The following is an 18,549-nucleotide window of genomic DNA, read 5'->3' as shown; positions in this document are numbered from 1 at the left end:
CAGCGCCATTGTTCATAAACTTATCGCAGTATGTGACGATGCCACCCTTCTATAGCTCTTGGTATTGCCTGCGTATTTTATTATTCTTATTATTCAGTGATACGTGCAGCACATATTAAAAATTACGCAAGGTTTCTCTAATGAAGTAACATAAAATGTAATTATTCAGTCCTATTCGTCATTCATGCAGACCTTTCAGAAAAAGTATGTAATGAAGCTTACAGGAAGTCAATAAAATGTAGAAATAGAAACATTTTAAGGGGTAAAAATGTTTAGATGTTTATGTTAGTTAAAGCAAATTCAGTGAGGAAAATTTGATCATGCAAATTCTCAAGTTATTGGTTTTCCATCAGAGGAAAAATGTCAAGCACAGTAGCTGTAACTTATTGTTTATTTTTGCTCCACATTACAGACAGTTCTCATGTAATCAAATTTCCCGCCTTAGCTAGGCAGTTAACACAAGTACACATCAAATCTAAAGTAACTGCATGCGATTTGGAGAATGCCATTTCACGTTTGACATTTAGTCACATGCTTTTCACCGCTCATACATGCTCACTGCTAATCCTCTTACTACATAGTTTTTAAAATACGGTTCAGGATGCCCAACAGGTTTTGGGTATGTGAGTGGTGCATGAGTTGCAAAGATAAATATATAATCACATACTGTAATTCAGTCATAATGGATGACTTGGGTGATTTGAAGGAAGTCCATTTTTAGTTGGGTCCTACGATCAAAATTTTCAGGAAACTGCTCTACAATGACAGGGGTGCAGAAAACATGCAACTGACACAATTCATCACAACACCATTCTTCACGACTAAGTTAGCGATAAGCATTAATATGGTTCTGGCAGTTCAGAATCTGGCAAAAGATTAAACTCATGCCTTTTTTAAGGGTCAAGCTAAAATAAATTGAGTGTCAGTTGTGGCCCAGAAGACCAGACCAAACAGAAAGCTTTACATTTTAGATTAACTGCTGCATAAACTTATTCCAATAATTATAGCCCATAATAATCACAGCTCTTTTAGAAGAAATCTTGACATCTCATGTTCTACTTAGGTAGTTCAGTATTTTCCAAAAGCAGGAGAGACGGTAATACTGTTAGATGCTACATACCCTTTATCAACGATTGGATCAAATTATTGAATAAGAAAAAGGCATTCGTGACAATCAGGAATGTAGGCAACACTGCAGACAGTAAACTACACTGGACCAACTACTACTATTCAATACTGAAATGCAAGGACCATACTGAACCAACAGCATTACACCATTTAACATGCATCACATAACAGCTAAAGCTTGGCACATAAACATCTAAAGCTGGGCAGAAGGTCTGCCAAGACCAGGGTGCAGGTTCTCACAGGATGCTCTCACGCTCCTCCCCGAAGGTGACCGTGTCGGAGGTCACAGTGCAGATCTCAGGTGGGTCTCCTGGCTTTAGACCTCTCTTCAGGTGCACCACACGAACATTCTCATTCTGCGTGGTGGATGTGGTGGTGTTGGTGCTGGAAGCAGGAGTTACAATAACCTCACTGCTAGTGGTGTTGGAGGAGGTGGTGTTAGAACCATCAGTTGGCTGACGCGGGCGGTTTCCCTGCTGCACGTTGGTGTTGTTGTTGAGGGTGTTGTTGCTGGGTGTGCGGTTGAGGTTGTAACTTCTGGAGGAAGGCCAGCTTTCCTCAGGACTGCTGGCCAAGAGACTGCACTGGTCTTCAGAGCAAATAGACATGCGTGCGACTGCTGGGTCCTGGAGGCCACTCAGGCTGCTAGGCAGGCCTCTCTTGCGGGCTAGGCTCTCCTCATCCAGCTCAATCAGGTTGGTCCTCTCAGACTGCGATAAGTCAGCCTCCTCATCTTGCAGAGAGTGATTGGGTGAGCTCTCGTTAGAGCGGACACCCGAGTCAGACGAGTCCTTTTTATCCAGCATGCTGTCCGAGAGGTACTCCTTACCTTTGGCCAAAGGTCGCTCTTCACTCTCAACGCGTCTGGGCTCTACTTTCTTCCCATCCTTGAGCAGTGGGGCATTGTCAGATTCCTCCGACTCCTCATCGTCGCTGGTCAGCTTCTGGTATCGCAGACCCCCTGCAGCCTTCAGTTTCAGGTCAGCACTCTGGAAGAGACCCACCTTTTCTCCAGAGGTCTTCCGTCCCAGCAAGGTTTTGGAGGAGCCATGGTCGACCTTCTCATCTTCCTCACTGATGGGGTCTAGAGTGGCACCCTCTGTCGAGGCATAATCAGTTGCGTCCACTGCTGGCTTCCCACCCCCCCGTTTGGAGTAGGACTTGCGTCCATCTTGATCCCCACCATCCTTGTTTTTGTCATCGGCGCCGGAGTGCATAAACTGGCCTGGATGGGGTTGCACGGGCTTCTCTGCCCCGCTGCCTGCCGCCTCCAGCTGAGCCATTGAGGCTATGTACTCTTGGTAGGCATTTCGGTACTCTGCCTGCTGCTTGTCAGTGAGCTTGCAGATATCGTTGGAGGATTCCTGAGAGTTCAGGCTGGTCATGCTGGGGGTGCGGTGTGTGGTGCTCTGTGGAAGGCAAAAGATACTGTGAGAATCGACCTGCTCAAGCACTGCCGGTAACAGGAAAAGGACCTTGAGAATTTGTGAAACACCTACCATCCATGGTGGATTGGCATGTCTGGTTGGCTCATCCAGGCCCACAGTAGAGAGCTCCTCAAAGCTAAGATTGAAGTTGTACATGGGCGAGGTGTCGGCGTTAGCAGGTCCGCTGTGGCCTGGAGCTCCGCGATGCCTGCCTGGCTCACTGTGGCCCACCATGATGCTGCCCTGCTCGCTGGGAGCCTCCTCGTGCAAGACCTGGCTCTCCACGTGACGCATCTCCATCACCTGAACACAACAGGCTGTCATTAAAGTGTCACCTTTGTTACACCTGTTGCCACCCACTGTTTCATTTCACTACAAAGCCTCAATTTGGAAGAAAAATATGGAAATATCCTTTGTTAGTAACAGGATTAGTTTAGTTAAAGTAATATTAAGAATACTCTTAAAATGTTAGAACGTTCCATTTTTGATAAAACTGCATTGCATAAATAATGAATCTGTACTAAAACAGGACTCTCTATATAAAACATACATTACATATATGGTGGAATCAAGATTATTGATACATAAACCTACACTGATATATTAACACCTGTCATTATAAATTTGTACATTTCTTTGTGCATACTGCTTGGCAAATAACTTACTGATGCTCTGAAGAGTTGCCAGTCTCCAAAGTTCATGTTCATCTCTTTCTTCAGTTCATCCAGGTTACACTGGGATAAAACCCGGCCATTTACATTGGCCTGAGACAAATAGGGATTCAGATTAGCACGTACATGTTTTCCTCCCTGTTTCTATTTGTCTGTCTCTCTCGCTCTCAAGCACACTCTCTCTCACACACACACACACACACACACACACACACACACACACACACACACACACACACACACACACACACACACACACACACACACACACACACACACACACACACACACACACACACAAATACCTTCTTGATGGTAGCAGTATACTGGGCCAGCATGCCCTGGTCGATGCCTTCTATTACTTTGACGCGCTCACAAACCATATCTGTGTTCATGGAGCTGAGCAGCACAGATGGTGTGCCTGACATCACAGAGGCTGTGCCCTGACACAAACAACGCACAGGCCCAAAGAAAACCATCACCTTCTGTGCATTATTACCACATTCACCTTTACGACAACATTTCTGAAACCTTCAGGATGAGATAAACTGAGTAAAGTTTTAAATTCCATGCTGCTTGTTAGTATACAGTTCAAGTTATTGGCAAGGTAGGAAAAGACCTTAAATTTAAAATTCAATGAAACATAGGGTTATACAGGAAGAAAGTAAGCAAGGTGTCAGTGAGCTTCAAACTAAAAGCGACTACTTACTATCTATTTCTATTAATTATAATCACATCTAATCAAGGAACTGCAAGCTCTTCTCACAGCACACCAAGAGGATGTTTCAACCATGAGTAATTAGATAAACTCGTGAGCATATACTTCAAAACCTCAGTTGTCCAGCCTTTACTGTGTAAGCTTGCAATTCAATGGCTTTTTTTTAACAACAAGCAAGCTCAATGATATTTCAAGAGTAGATATCACTTTGAAAGACCTTTTAGATAAGCTGCAAGAAAGGATGTTCTGGGGGAAGGAGTGCTACTGTCATCTTAAAATTATAAAGCTTTTTAATTTATTGTTATTTCAAAGGTAATCATGAAGACAGGCTTCTTTAACATTACTCTTCAACACTAGTTCCTCATTCCCCTTGTGACCATGTCAGCTACTACTGTTCCCATACGGCATGCTGGGAGCTGAGTGCTCAGAGCGCATGAAGCGTGCGTGAGTGAAAGGGAGTGTGTAAGAGTGCTGTAAAGGAAGGGCAGCATGAACATGGAAGGCACAACAGCAGTGCGTAAGCCAAGTCTGGAGGGATTCAGTACCTGCTTCTTTTTCAAAGACGCTACCTTAAACTGCTCAAACAGAGAGAAGGAAGAAACACAGGGGGTGGAGAGCGTGAGGGAACCTCATACAGGACATGGCAAGGAGAGAGTGAATTAAAAAAAAAGTGAATCAAGAGAGAAGGTATGGCTTTCACCATAGCAGGTGGAGCTTTTCTACCACTAAAGGCTTCAGTGAGCATTAGACAGCTGGTGGTTGACGTCACTGGCAGCCTCTGTGTTTGTGTGTGTGTGTGTGTGTGTGTGTGTGTGTGTGTGTGTGTGTGAACAGACTGTAGGAAATCACACACATGCACACACACACACACACACACACACACATGCTCAACAAAGTAAATAGCTTTAATGTTACAAATATTATGGGTTTGGCTTTAAAAAGTCTATAACATTTTTTTGTGCAACGCTTCATAATTTCTTACACATGAAACCACAACGTAACATCGGTGCTACTAACATTCGTTTCTACATAATAAAAACAAATCCATTTTCCAGGACTGGTCTGAGCTAAATCGATCATAAGCCTGACAATCAGAAACATGTCTTGCTGGAAGCAGAATAAGAGAAGGCAGAGGATAAAAGAGCATGTCAGTGGGTGAAGGAGTCACACAAACACACAAGCATGACAACATCCAGATCTAGTATGTCTAGATCTAGGCCTGCATCTAGGGTCCAGTACTTACGATTGCAGTGCTAGCGTCCCTGGGACAGGCCGCTTTAATGAGTGGGCGTGGAGGTACGGGGGCGTGGGCGTGGCCAGTGCTGCTGGCGTATTGCCGTGGCAGCAGGTAAACATGGTGGGGGAAATATGGCTGGGAGATGCAATTTGGAAGAAGGAAACAAAATTTAGCAAATGAAAACAAACACAAACCTTAAATGCAAATTGAAAAGAGATGCTCACATGCACACTCGCACACTCGCACACGCGCACACACACACACACACGCACACACACACACACACACACACACACACACACACACACACACACACACACACACACACACATACTGCTAGGATATGGATGTGATTGTTGCATACAGGATAAAAACTTAAATGTCTAAACAGCTAAATAGAAATGACAAAAATAAATGCTATGACAAGTCGGGGAGCAGATAAATGAAAAACTTTTCCAGACAGGAGGGACAGTGGGAAATACTGCTGATCGGATGCTGGAATTGGAATTCATTTGAAAGTGCAGCAATGTAAAAGATGTCCTTCATCCATTATATGAGCAGACTGTGATTGGCAAAGCTGGGTAGAAAACAGCACTAACACATCCAGACCAAATGATCATCAGTCTTAAATGGATCAATCAAAATCACTCCCAAAAAACAACAGTAGCCATAACTTTGTATAGACCACCTTCAAAAAATTTCAAAACAAATGTTTGGCCTAGACCAGTATATATGTACTAATACAATCAAACACAGCAAGGTGAAACCTGACTCTACACTGCTCATCCAACTCTAAAGGAACTCTTTAGGAAAATACAACCATTTGGATACCAGGGCATTTACAGGTAAGCCTCAATGATCTTAGAAGCAGGCCTGAGCACGGTGGCCATGCAGGGACACTCACCCTGTTGTAGAAGGGATGTTGAGGCCCGGCCATGCCGCTGTAGTAGGCACTGTGGGGTTGAGGGGACACACCGGGCGGGTTGTAAGGCCCGTTGTAGGAGGCCGTGGGTGAGCAGGCCGAGGACTGCTGGCTGTAGATGGAGGTGGGGCGGGGAGCAGCATCCTGCAGGGGCAGTGTGGGATAGGTGACCCCGCCCATGTTCATCTGCTCACGAGCCGCACGCACGTCTGTGGATAAAGAGAGCAAAGTGGTCCACCCCAATCTATCATAATGCCAGGTTTCCCAAAAGCATCAAAGTGCTAAGATCACCTTAAGAGAGAGAGAGCTTTCAGTGTAATATTTTAATTTAACGATGATCTTTGTGTTATGATGCTTTTGAGAAACTCGCCTTCACTGGAGGTTAGGTTATTGGGGATTCCTGAACTTCTTGGCCCCAGTCTGTTCAGCCAGATTATGCTACATCAATTATCCTGAGTTTTTCGTATATCGACTCGAAAAGACCATCTCGTGGCTCCTCACCTGCTATGATCTCTCGGAGCTTTGGGTCCAGGTTGACCGTGCAGGGGAGGAAAGTGCGGATGTCTCGAGCAGCCAGCACCGGGGTGCGTGAGGACAGGAACACCTCAAAGCTCCGTACATCTCCATCGATCTCCAGCAAGGGCTCCACATCTTTAGTCGTGGGAATGTTCTTGGAAATCCTGTTGCACAAAATAAGAATGGACAGAAACACTCTTTAAAGACAAAGGTAACAATCTCAGGCAATGTTGACCTTCCAGAACCTTCTGAGGTCATATGGAACTGCTGAAATGAAGAATTACTTCAAACAATGCAGACTTTTGTGTGGCTGACCAAAGGTTTGGCTTATGCACACACTGTGTCAAACCACGTCGACTCTCCATACAAAAAGAGTTGACGGTTTTACTGAAAAAGTAAATTATGCACATATAACTCTTATATCTTGATTATGTTTTTGTTTCATTTTAAGGGTCATGGAATTAAATTGGGAAGAGTGTGTAGGTAGCCAGTGTTAACACAACATGGTGAAATTACAGCTCCTCGAATAGCCAAACCTCTTACTACAAAGATAAAATTCCGATGTTTTTATTTATGGGAACCAAAGGGGATTTCAAAAGAGATATTTAAAACATTCAAACTTTACTGACCCCATATTCCTCAAATGCAAATGCAGATTGCTTAACTTTTAAATGTTGCTAAGAAACACCACAGTATTTAGTCACTGAAGGAAAAATGTGAATCCAAATATATACAGGTCATGTATGCATAAGAGTGCTCCGCAGTAATTACAGTGAGTGGCTCATAGCTTATGACCACAGACTAGATATGTACAATTTAGTGCAAGCGGTGTTGATGGAGTACAAAAAACTTGTGCAGTCTGTATGTTTCGAGAATATCTCAGGCCTCTAATGTAAACCAAAACACCTAACTTTTTGCAATTGTGATATACAGAATAAGAATAATAAGTGTTCATGGACTCAAGTTTAAAACTGCATTCTGGACTACATCATCACACTGTCATCAAGACAAGCTAGATACTTCTTGAGGGGAGGGGGGACTCAGTTTCGTGACTCAGAGTTTAATATAATTCCGACACATATTTCACTGATTAAGCGGAGGAAGTGATGGGTGCTACAGTAAACATCAGGGCACCTTTCATAGATGGTTTTGAGTGATGCCTGGTCAGGGATCCCATCCGTCTCCTCCAGGTGTAGGATGAGCCAGGACGTGCGGTAGGGCCACTGCTCCGTCAGGTTGATCCAGGACGCCAGCCGGTCCCAGTTGAAAGTGATCTGATTGGCCCTTAGCAGGCGGCCTGTGCAGGTGATTTTGGGGGGTGGGGACACAGTTACTAAAACAGACAGAGGCTAGATTTAAGAGAACATGTCATATGTGTGAAGGCTTTTCTTACCTGTGACGGACACGATGTTCAGCAGCCTCCTCATGGTCTGAGGGCTGATGTCACTGAACCAGTCCTCGGTGACCAGCAACTTGGTCAGGTCAAAGGACATCTGACGCGTGACAGATCTCTGCATCTGACGACGCCGGTATGTGTCCTGAGGAGAGAGAGAACCAACATTTTACATCTGACATCAACTTCAGATATATGCAAAACACTCTCATGCAATAAAGCGGTAAAGTACTCTCATAAGACATTTGATATCTCTCACACAATATTTGCTATCTCTCACACAAAGTCAAAAACAAGGTAACAGTAAATGTTTATCTGCATTACAGTTCAATAAAGCAAAAATATTTGATAATATAGACCTATAACATGTTAGAAGACATTATTGCATTAGCCTCATTCAATTACAGTGCAAGAAAGAGGACATCAATAGGACAATAGAGGACAATATTAAATTTAACCTTGTAGTTCAGCTGCTACTCAGACACTGTGACTGCAAAACTCATAACAGTCCTGCATGACTATTAATGCTAGACTATTGGTTTTAATAGCTCATAGCTCTGGGGGTTTGATGTGAATGCAGACAATGACTCATCCGATAGTTCCCCATGAGCCAGAGGTGTGGAGGGCACTGTGGAGTAGGCTGGCCAGCTCACCCTGCGATTCAGAGTGGTCTTACTGCCGAGCTTAGAGAGTTCACCCAGACTGTGCTGGGACAGCTTCCTGTCCAGCTCCTCATGCCAACCTGCAGGCAGGAGCAGCACAAAAACAGCAAAGAAGTTTAAGAGAAGTTCTCAACCTAAGTTCTCCCGACAGAAGCTACGGAACAGGTGATGACAGAGTCTCTTGGTCAGGTGATCCCACTGACCCTCGGGGTTGCCAGTGTCTCCGTTAGCTGGCGCTGGTGCACACATCTTCTTAGCGCTGCTGAGGCCGCGGCTATTGAGGAAGACGGGCAAGTGCACAATGTTGCGCATGTAGTCGTGCCCGTTGATGTTGGAGTCACGCAGTACGCTATTCAGGTTCTGGTTGATGGCTTTGATGATGATGTGAGGATCGCTAGCAAAGATGGAAATGAAGGGCCCTTTGGAGAAGAGCACCCTCACCTGGAGATCAGCAGAATTACAACAAATTAACAGGTGCAGAAAACTGATGAGCAGCAATGTCCAAGAAGCAAGAAATCTTTGGCTTTTAGATGATTTGCAGATGTTTCTTGTATTAATGCTTTGAGAATTTTTAGAATATCTGCATGCTTTTCACAACAAAAAAATTAAATAAGTAAATAAAGAGGAAAATCTAGTTTATTGGCTCTCATTTCAAAACCAATTTATGCAATTTATGTTTTAGTCATTTAAGAACAAGTGAGCCAGTAGTAACCTCTGTTGGCTGCATGTTGTACTGCACTATTATTCCTCACCGTATCCAGCATCTGCAGTACTTTATCCTGTTCACAGGAATCCAAGCCATCGATTATGACAACTAAACGTGTCTGGTTCTGAGTGAAGCTGTCGATAGTCTTCGCCATCTTAGCCATAAGCTCCACCTCACTTTTTAGCACCTGGAGGAACAGAACAGAGCAGAAGTCAGTTGAGTCAGACCACAGAGTGACGCCAGGCTATGCAACATGAATCCCACAGAAGCAACCATGTCTCTAAAGAAGACACTGGATCAATATTTGGAAGGGAGTGTGCCTGTTCATGATACATGCCACTGCAGCAGAGTACCCTATAATGAAGGCCTGTGCACCCACCTTCATGAAGCCTTCACTCTTGAGCTTGTGCATCCTGTTGGCGGCACTGTGGAGCCTCTTCCTCTGCGAGTTGAGCACTGAGTCCATCACCTGCCACCACGTGCGGCAGTTGAGCAGCAGCGCCAGGCCTACCACGCTCGCCATGGCGACCAGCACAGCATTTAGCGTCTGGTTTCGGCTGTCCACCTTGAAGATGGCCAGCAAGGCCATACCTGTGATCAGGCAGCTGAGGATGAAGAGGAAGATGACGAAAGACGGGATGCAGCACGTCTTCTTCCATTTTTTCTTGCCTGGTGTAAAAAGAGGGTCATGAACAACATGATCAGCCACCATGTTAAATGACATTTGGAGTCAAAGAAGGACATGTATCTGTTAGAGCCAACAGGCTGGGGAAAGCCCTTACCTTGAGTGTCCTCTGTCTTGAAGACCCTGAAGAGTCTGGAGGCCAAGAAGCCAAACTCCCTCTCACAGGCGTCTGAGAGAGTGGCAATCATCTCAGCCATGGAGGTCTCTCCACCCACGCTGGACAGTCTGTTGTAGTCTGTAAACAGGAACCTGGGGACAAAAAGCATGACCGTTATAGGTGATCAGCTCACCCGTTTACCAATTATAGTACAGGCTTAGGATTCAAGAAGCAGGGTGTAATGGTATTTAAAAATACAGACCCACACAGAACAACAACAGATGAATGTGTCTAATTCTTCAAAACACACACACACACCTGTGGTATAGTTTTGGTAAGGTAAAGCTGTGTTACCTGACAGGCAGAGCTCGCGTGGTCTGCTCCGGCAACTCCGGCGGGTTAACAAACATGAGCTTGAGCAGCAGCTCCAGGTAACCCATGTGACGCGCCAGTCGGGTACTGAGAACCCAGGCCCAGTTCCAGCTCTCACCCTCACGCCTGCTCCCAAAGTACACAATCACTGAGGAGAGGGAAAGAGAGGGAGAGTGAGGGAGAGAAAGACAAAGAGACGGGGGGGAGAGAGTGGCTATTCAAAACTAGGCTTTTAGCATGAGTGAGACACTGGTAGCTGCACTGGCCTTCAGTGTAAATGGCAAAGTGTAAGATTCAATGTGCAATATACACATAGGATATATACACATGGTACACATGGTAGGGTAAACATTCCAGGTGTTTGGTGTTTTTTTTCTTTGTTTGTTTTTACCAAAGAATAGGTAGAGCAGGGCCAGCAGGCTGAGGGAGACAGCTATAGCCAGTTTGGGGTCCACAGTGAATCCAAGCAGCAGAGCCACAGAGCCACACAGCATGAGAGACAGGAAAACCACCAGCCAAGAGAACTGGAAGAGAGGTTCGATCTGCTGCCCGGCAAATGTCTTCATCTCATCTGGGAAGTGGAGAAACACAAACGCATTACCTTAGCCAATCCTGTCAGCTCACAGTTTGGGTTTAATCTCTTACTCTTCAGGCTTATCATTTACTTAGTACTCTGATGGCATATTACTAAGTAACTACACTGAAGTGTTCATCACCTGAAATTAAAGGAATGGAAGGGGTTTAATGAGGAAATATGTAACCATAAAGAGGTCTAGGGAGACAGCAGAAGTAAACAGGGATTGCAGAGTTCTGTTTGTTCGGCTCTGGCTATGAGTGCATGTTGAGCTGGGAACTGTCGTTCCCCAGCACTCACCTTCCAGTTTCTTGAGCAGGAAGGACTTGCCGCTGCCCCACTGGGCATACAGGCCTACGCAGATGGGTGGCTGCATGGTGGGCTCACTCAAGATGTCTGCCAGGGCACTGCTGTAGAGGTCATAGCCCAGCATGTCCCCATCCGACTCGGTGGGGGACAGGTGTCCTGAGGGGCACAGCACACAGAGGTGCTAAAAAACACTGCTCAGTCAAAATGGCAAACATACAAAATATACAATGTCTTACAGGGTGCTATGGAACAACAGTGTCTGGCAAACAACAGTGTGATGTCACAGAGCAATCAAATCTCTGAATAGGAGACTTGGTTAAGATTTTGGTTACATATGGTCAAGTGCCACATCAGCACAGTGGTGCAGGTGACACAGCTGGTCACATCGAGAAAGACTCACGGGCGCCGAAGATCTGAGTGAGGATGCTTTTCTGGTGGCTGCAGTCGATGTTGTATGGTGTCTCTCCAGCCTTATTGGGCTTGTAGAGCAGGCGGCCATCTTTAGGATTGCGGAGGAGAAGCTCAGCCAACCTGCGGCTCCGTCCACGTATGGCGATGTGGAGAGGCGTATCCCCTTTCTAGCAATGGGGGAGAAAACTCAGTTTTAATAACGCACCTAATATGCAGATTTCATATCATTTGCATGTACAAGTACACATAACTGAATCTTACCTTATCCACAGCAGACACTTTCGCCCCTTTATCCAGGAGTAGTTCCACTATGTCTATGTTTCTCATCTTGGTGGCCTTGATCAGTGGTGTTTCGGAATCCTGAGGCACGCACACATACACACATACATAGAAAACACCTGCACTAGAACCAGTCTTTTCTTACATAATAATGCCCTAAAAGACTTTGGCCTCCCTGTACCTTGGTGGTGGTCTCTGTGTCAGGGTTACACTGTAGGATGTCTCTCACCATGGTGGCATTGCCCTTCTCCACAGCCCAGTAAAGAGCTGTCTTATTGTCCTAGTGCAGAAAACACTGATTTTGCACTATAGTTTCTTACAGTGGAAAAAAAAGTTATTAATACATATTTATATATATATATAAATAAATCACAAGTAATTTACACATTACATTACCTGTCCTCTGATGTCAATGTCAGCGTACTTATGCAACAGGGCTCTTACAATTTCAACATGGCCACCCCTCACAGCTCCAATCAGCACTGTATCCCCACTCTAAAGGTGTAATTCATACACATGCGCACACACACACAAGCACATTTGTCTCCTTTATATGAGGGCTTCAGACATATTCAAAACCATAGCCTGAAATACTACAACAGTCTGCTCTGCTCAAGTTTATAGAGAGCCCTCCAGTTCACCACCGATCCAGTGCTCACCCTGTCGGGGATGTTGACGTAAGTGCCTGCGTCCAGCAGGTCCTGGACTATCTCTGTGTAGCCCTCTTTAGCCGCGATCATGAGGGCCGTGTTGCCATCTTTATCGGTCATGTTCACATTGGGGTTCCTCTTCAGGAGCTCCTTCACCACCTCGGTGTAGCCCCCTTTCACAGCCACAATCAGAGCTGTCATGGAATTCTGAGTACGAGAGAATGGAATGCCAGACCGACTTTAGGACAACACTGTATAAGCACAAGCTCATAAATGCAGAGAGAGAATTTAAGGGCAAGCATGAAAATGGGCCCTCAAGAGACAGCTTCAACTTACCGCCCCCTCCTGGTCAACATCGGCACCATTCTCCAGCAGGTACATAACACAGTCAAGGTGGCCCTTCCTGGCAGCCCAGATCAGGGGAGTGGTTCCATACTTGGTGTAAACAAACCCACCCAGGTCAGCCACACAAGATTCACCATGTTAGAAACTGCTAAGACAGGCTCAGTTCTCTCTATTTGAATGGGGGTCAGTTCACCTTATCAGAGCAGTTGACTTTGGCTCCATGTTCCAGCAGCAGCTTGACAATTTCCGCATGGCCTCTGCCAGCAGCCCAGATGATGGGATATACGCTATACTGCTAAACCATAGCACAGAATGGCCGGTAAATCAGTAGTCACTAATATTCTGCAGGGATTTATCAGAATGGCCTCATTACTTCATTATAACGATGTATTGACATTTAGCCACTTGTATTTGATAGGGGCAGCCCCAAAGGTTTCTCTCTTTACCTGTCCTGTTGTGTTGGGGTTGGCTGCATTCTCCAGAAGAACCTTTGTGACCTCCACCCGACCTTTATATGCAGCCCACATAAGAGCAGTCCAGCCCCCCTGCATAATACAAACACTCTCTATTACAGTCCCATCAACATTCCCTCTGTATCAAACCAATTAAATAGGAATGGATAATCCTTTTTTAATAATGAATTGTGTAATATTGTGCAACAGGAAAAATTTCAAATAAGTATTCAAATAAGCATTCAAATAAGCGATTATATGTCAAGAATCCTGTAATGAGGCCTAAACCCTGTAATGTATAATATAATGAAGTTGTCTTGGCTTCTTATTTAAGGAGGTCAGCGTCTGTTCTGAAAGAGATGTAGGCTTGTACAGTAATGTTACCCCTCAAAAGGACACACATAGTAGATTGTCACAGTTCAATTCATGCATCACTTGAATAAACAATCGTTTCTCAGCCCATACACCCTACAACCTCTCTAAAATATTTATAACCATTCCTTTAGGTTCTACTCAGTAGCTTTAGCAACTAAACAAAGTGACAGTGGCATTTAAACAAGGATAAAATGTTTGCACCTAAGTGCCAGTTTACATTTTACATGTGTTACTTATGTTTCATAACCAGATCATATCTGGATATACTATTGCTGGATTCCATTTAGACTTCTCACTAAAATGCATCCCAGTGTGACTAGATGAGATTAATTACTCACCCGCATAAAAACACAAACATACATTATTTGTTTACTTCATACTGTAAACATGGTTTCTCAGCCAGTACTACCAGTGTGTTACATGCTGTCAAATATTGTATGAAACCAGAATTATCTGCATTGGTGGAAGAGAAGGCTTTGTTCTGCAGTGGTGGTATACTACACCATTACTGGACTCTTTGGGTATGAGAGACAAGTCAGCACTCTGCAGATGTATTTCCGTTTACTTAATGTTATATGTATATATATTATAGCCCGATCACAACACACAGCACATCCTGGGGATATTTACACCTTGCTTTTCATGTGCGCAAATAAAATCCAAACATGATTCGATCACCAAAAATGCATGTTCATGCAACGTGTTAACAGCTTCTTAGAGTACTTTAGAGCTATTTATTTATTTATTTGCATTTTAAGCAAATGTTAATGTCCTTATGTTAATAGTGTGTCTCACCATATCTCGGTGCTCAATGTAAGCACTGTTGTCCAGCAGCTCTCTTACCACCTCCACATGCCCCTCCTTTGCTGCTGAGATCAGAGCCGACCAGCAGTCCTATGAGAGAAGAGCAGAGAGACTGGTTACCATGGAAACTGCAGCATGATGGGCCACTGTTGCTATGGAAACAGTGGAGCGGTGAGCACTGGATGAGTGACAACAAAGCTCTTTGTGTGTGCTCTTAAGGAATGCATACCTATTAAAAGGGGTAAGCATCCAATAGCAGTGAGCTAAAACGACCTATATATGGTGCATGTCTGATGCTTTTGAAGGTGCAGTGTGACAATTGTCTCACCACATCATCCAAGTTGACATTGGCACCTCTTCTGATGAGCTCCTGGACTATCTCCAGACTGCCCTGCTCTGCAGCCAACATCAATGGAGTCTGTCCATTCTATCAGTGATAGAGAGACAGACTGATAGATAAGGCTTGTGTGTGTGTGTGTGTGTGTGTGTGTGTGTGTGTGTGTGTGTGTGTGTGTGTGTGTGTATGTGTGTGTGTATGTATATGAGGACTGTTGGATCTATATAGAAATCCACTTACATCACTGCGCCCGTCCACCTCTTTGAACTTATCCAGGTGTGATTTGAGGGCAGCCAGATTCTCCTCCTCTACATAGCTGAAGAGGTTCTGGATGGCCATAGTGGTCATCTTGATAGAGGTGGTGGTGTCCATGACTGTTGCTCAGCACCAGGGCACCTTGAGAAGAGAGCCCCAAGGTTTAGCAGAACCGTGGATACACTGTCACAGCAAACACACAATTCACAGCCTAAAGTCTTGTGTTCCAAGTGATCTGAAAAATGATGGAAGATCCGACTGTAGATGGATAGCTAGACTGAATGAAAGGCAATAAAAGGAGCAGGTTCAATTAGGAAGCTAAGGAAATGTAGTTCTTTACTACTATTCAGCACGCATTTGAGTTGTAATAATGCTTGGTCCCCAGCATGATATATGATCTGCATTTAAAATGTCAAGGTGAATAAGGATAGCGCCAGCTATATGAGGCCATAACACCTCTGCAGTCTCAATGCCAGGAGAACAGCATGCCTGCTTCCCTCTGCACCTCAACAGCCACCTGCTCCAACAAGCTTTCTCCTTCTCCCAGGATAGCTCACTCCGCAAAACACAGGCCTCCGCCAGGACTGTGCCTTAAAACGGGACCGCTGATACTAAAAACAAAACAAACAAGCCAAAATAACAATCTCCACTTCCAGGCAGTTGCCAGGAATTGGCCCTACTTTGTAGGGGAGGATCATAAGGGGAAAGAAAGCAAATGGAATACCTGGGTGATTTCAGAGTGAAGTACATCTCAAACATCCACTTTACTTGAATGGAGTTGATGTTTAGGCTGATAGCTCGGGTAGTTAGAGGGGAATATTTGAGGACAAACACAGACTGACGGAGTGCCAAACATGAAGCAGTTCCTGTCTTCTGTTTTCAATGCCACTGCAGTAGTCTGGACTAGACAGCATACAGGATTTTTTGCACAACTAGATGGCTGGAAATTACACTACTTAAATAAAAAACAAAATATAAGTAATAAAATATAAATAACATACAAGACTAAGGCTAATTAGAAAAAAAATACCTCACACATTTCACCTGTGTTCAAAACATAGGGTCACGTTAAAACACGATACAACCTTCACCACTCTAGAGGACAATATTCCGCAATTGCAAAACAATATCTTATCTGACACTTATCAAACATAAAGCGAGACATGAGCCAGATTTACTGGCACCTGAGACTAAATCCTAATTAACCTCATTACTGTATACTAAGTATGCAGTTTGATGTACACTCTACATGATACTCAAATGTAGGACCAATAACAAAAGAAGCTGGAACAATAAAGGCTGAATGAAAGGACATGTGACAATCTTTTATGAGACAAAATCTGACACCTTACTCACAGTGCGAACCTCCTTTCTTCACCTGTGTTTTGACCACTGTCGCTTTTCTCTGAACACATACAACCTCTTATGTTTTGTGTGTCCTGCTCTATTTGCAAGGTATCATGTCTTATTCATGTCCAGTAGGCTTGGCTAACGCCTAGTGTCTCTGGCACATGCTCAGTTGAGTGAAATGCTTCAGCATACTCTGAGGGCATCGTTATTAATTCAGTGTCCAAAACTGTTTTTTGAAAGACTATGCCAGTGAACTGTCCCCACCTTCCAGTAACAGGTCATGGCTGTGTTTTTAAAAGTACAGGCCCAGATGTACTAGTCACCAACTCATCAACAAGAAAGTACATTTCTGACCTTTAATTTAGAAACTAGCCAATATAGATGAGAGATCAAATAATGAAAGCTACTATTCCACATTATCAACATCTATACACGCTGAGCAAATTGACAAGGATTACACTATGCTTTTCTTCCTGTTGTTGCAATGAAAGGACAGCAATGTATTAAACAAAATGAAACAACTACTCAAAGTGCCACGTGATTTTGATATAATTATGCCGTACATTTACGGGCAAAGACTTATGACAACACCTACCTATGTAGTTAGGTCTTTCAGAATTAAATGTAGACCATTTTAAAATGCAACATATATAAATAAACAAAGCAGCAGACTGATTACATTAAAGCCAGCGTGGATGGATACTGGAGTTAATTGTCTCTTGTCAGAGACATCTAACTAGCTAACGCTAACTAGCTAGATTAAAGAGTAATAATGTTGCCAGCTAGTGAATCCCAAAATTAATTTAGTCGTACGATATACATTTCATTTACATTTTAGATATATTCGCAGCATAATATTGCAATGGGACACGGAAGAACCTTTCTCTAAAAATATACAAACAGCCGCATCAAACACTATTTTCTTAGACAAGGTAGACATGTCAATAGTCTACGGTTATATCAGCGCGATAGATTACTTGATGCTAGCTAGCTAGCCGATTACACGGGCTACACTTAATTTGAAATGATTCCCTTTTATATGAAAGGTTATTACCTATAATACGAAGACAATGCGATATCAGACATGAAAATATATTTATAACAAGCTTTCGAAAACTAGCGACAAACATGAACTTCGTCGCTTCTTTTCCAAAGATGAGCTGTCAATCAAGTCGCATCAACGTTGCTAACCGAGAAAAAATACACGTTACAAAGCTAAAATATTTTAGCCTTTTTAGTCTTACCTTAAAAGAGAGAAACGTTTATAAGATCCGCTTTAAGCTTGTCACTAGGAGGTTTCTGTTTCCCCAGTAAAAATCCCTTGCTTCCCCTATCTAGCTAGCTATTTTTGTACTCCCCATCCTTTACAACAGCCATTTTGGAGGACGACTAAAGCTTTGTATTAGCGAGCCACATTGCTACCGCGTCAGCCGTATGACATGACGTCAGCGAGATATCGAAAACAAGACAAGATATATATATATATATATATATATATATATATATATATATATATATATATATATATATATATATACACACAGACATATTTAATATATATATAAATATATATATATATATATATATACACACAGACATATTTAATATATATATAAATATAAATATATATATATATATATATATATATATATATATATATATATACACAGATATATATAAATATATTATATATATATAAACTATATTTATATATATATATATATATACAGAGAGAGAGAGAGAGAGAGAGAGCACACTTTGTTACCTTGTCAGTGGATAGAAAATGTATACCTGTAATGCATTCTGTAATGGAACAAAGTACATTTATGCTTAGAGAGTAAAGGGCACATGAGGTATTTTTACTGTAACAATAG

General features: G+C 43.3%; 1 protein-coding gene across 5 annotated transcripts; it reads right to left on the bottom strand.

Annotated features, from left to right (window-relative positions):
• Nucleotides 1-373: 373 nt before the first annotated feature.
• Nucleotides 374-18,071, bottom strand: kidins220b (kinase D-interacting substrate 220b). Of its 5 annotated transcripts, none has more exons than XM_035524242.1 (30): nt 17,920-18,071; nt 15,311-15,466; nt 15,062-15,160; nt 14,725-14,823; nt 13,549-13,647; nt 13,296-13,397; nt 13,094-13,192; nt 12,767-12,964; nt 12,504-12,602; nt 12,289-12,387; nt 12,090-12,188; nt 11,818-11,995; nt 11,409-11,573; nt 10,926-11,105; nt 10,517-10,682; nt 10,163-10,314; nt 9,760-10,049; nt 9,427-9,567; nt 8,878-9,115; nt 8,666-8,754; nt 8,013-8,157; nt 7,754-7,916; nt 6,605-6,783; nt 6,086-6,312; nt 5,188-5,316; nt 4,490-4,519; nt 3,532-3,669; nt 3,221-3,319; nt 2,628-2,858; nt 374-2,537 (listed from the first exon to the last, which is right to left on the bottom strand). In XM_035524242.1, the coding sequence occupies exons 2-30, from the start codon at nt 15,440-15,442 to the stop codon at nt 1,365-1,367; spliced, it is 5,238 nt and encodes a 1,745-aa protein (XP_035380135.1). In that variant the 5' UTR covers nt 15,443-15,466; nt 17,920-18,071; the 3' UTR covers nt 374-1,364. The 5 variants fall into 5 exon arrangements, with proteins under 5 accessions (XP_035380135.1, XP_035380136.1, XP_035380137.1 ...); XM_035524243.1 differs by having other exon boundaries at nt 13,296-13,394; XM_035524244.1 differs by lacking the exon at nt 4,490-4,519.
• Between the last annotated feature and the right edge of the window lie 478 nt (nt 18,072-18,549).

This window comes from Electrophorus electricus, chromosome 3, assembly GCF_013358815.1.
Source record: "Electrophorus electricus isolate fEleEle1 chromosome 3, fEleEle1.pri, whole genome shotgun sequence".
NCBI classification, from domain to species: domain Eukaryota; kingdom Metazoa; phylum Chordata; class Actinopteri; order Gymnotiformes; family Gymnotidae; genus Electrophorus; species Electrophorus electricus.
The sequence above is the reverse complement of the archived record's forward strand: the minus strand, read 5'-3'. Positions and strand labels throughout refer to the sequence as shown.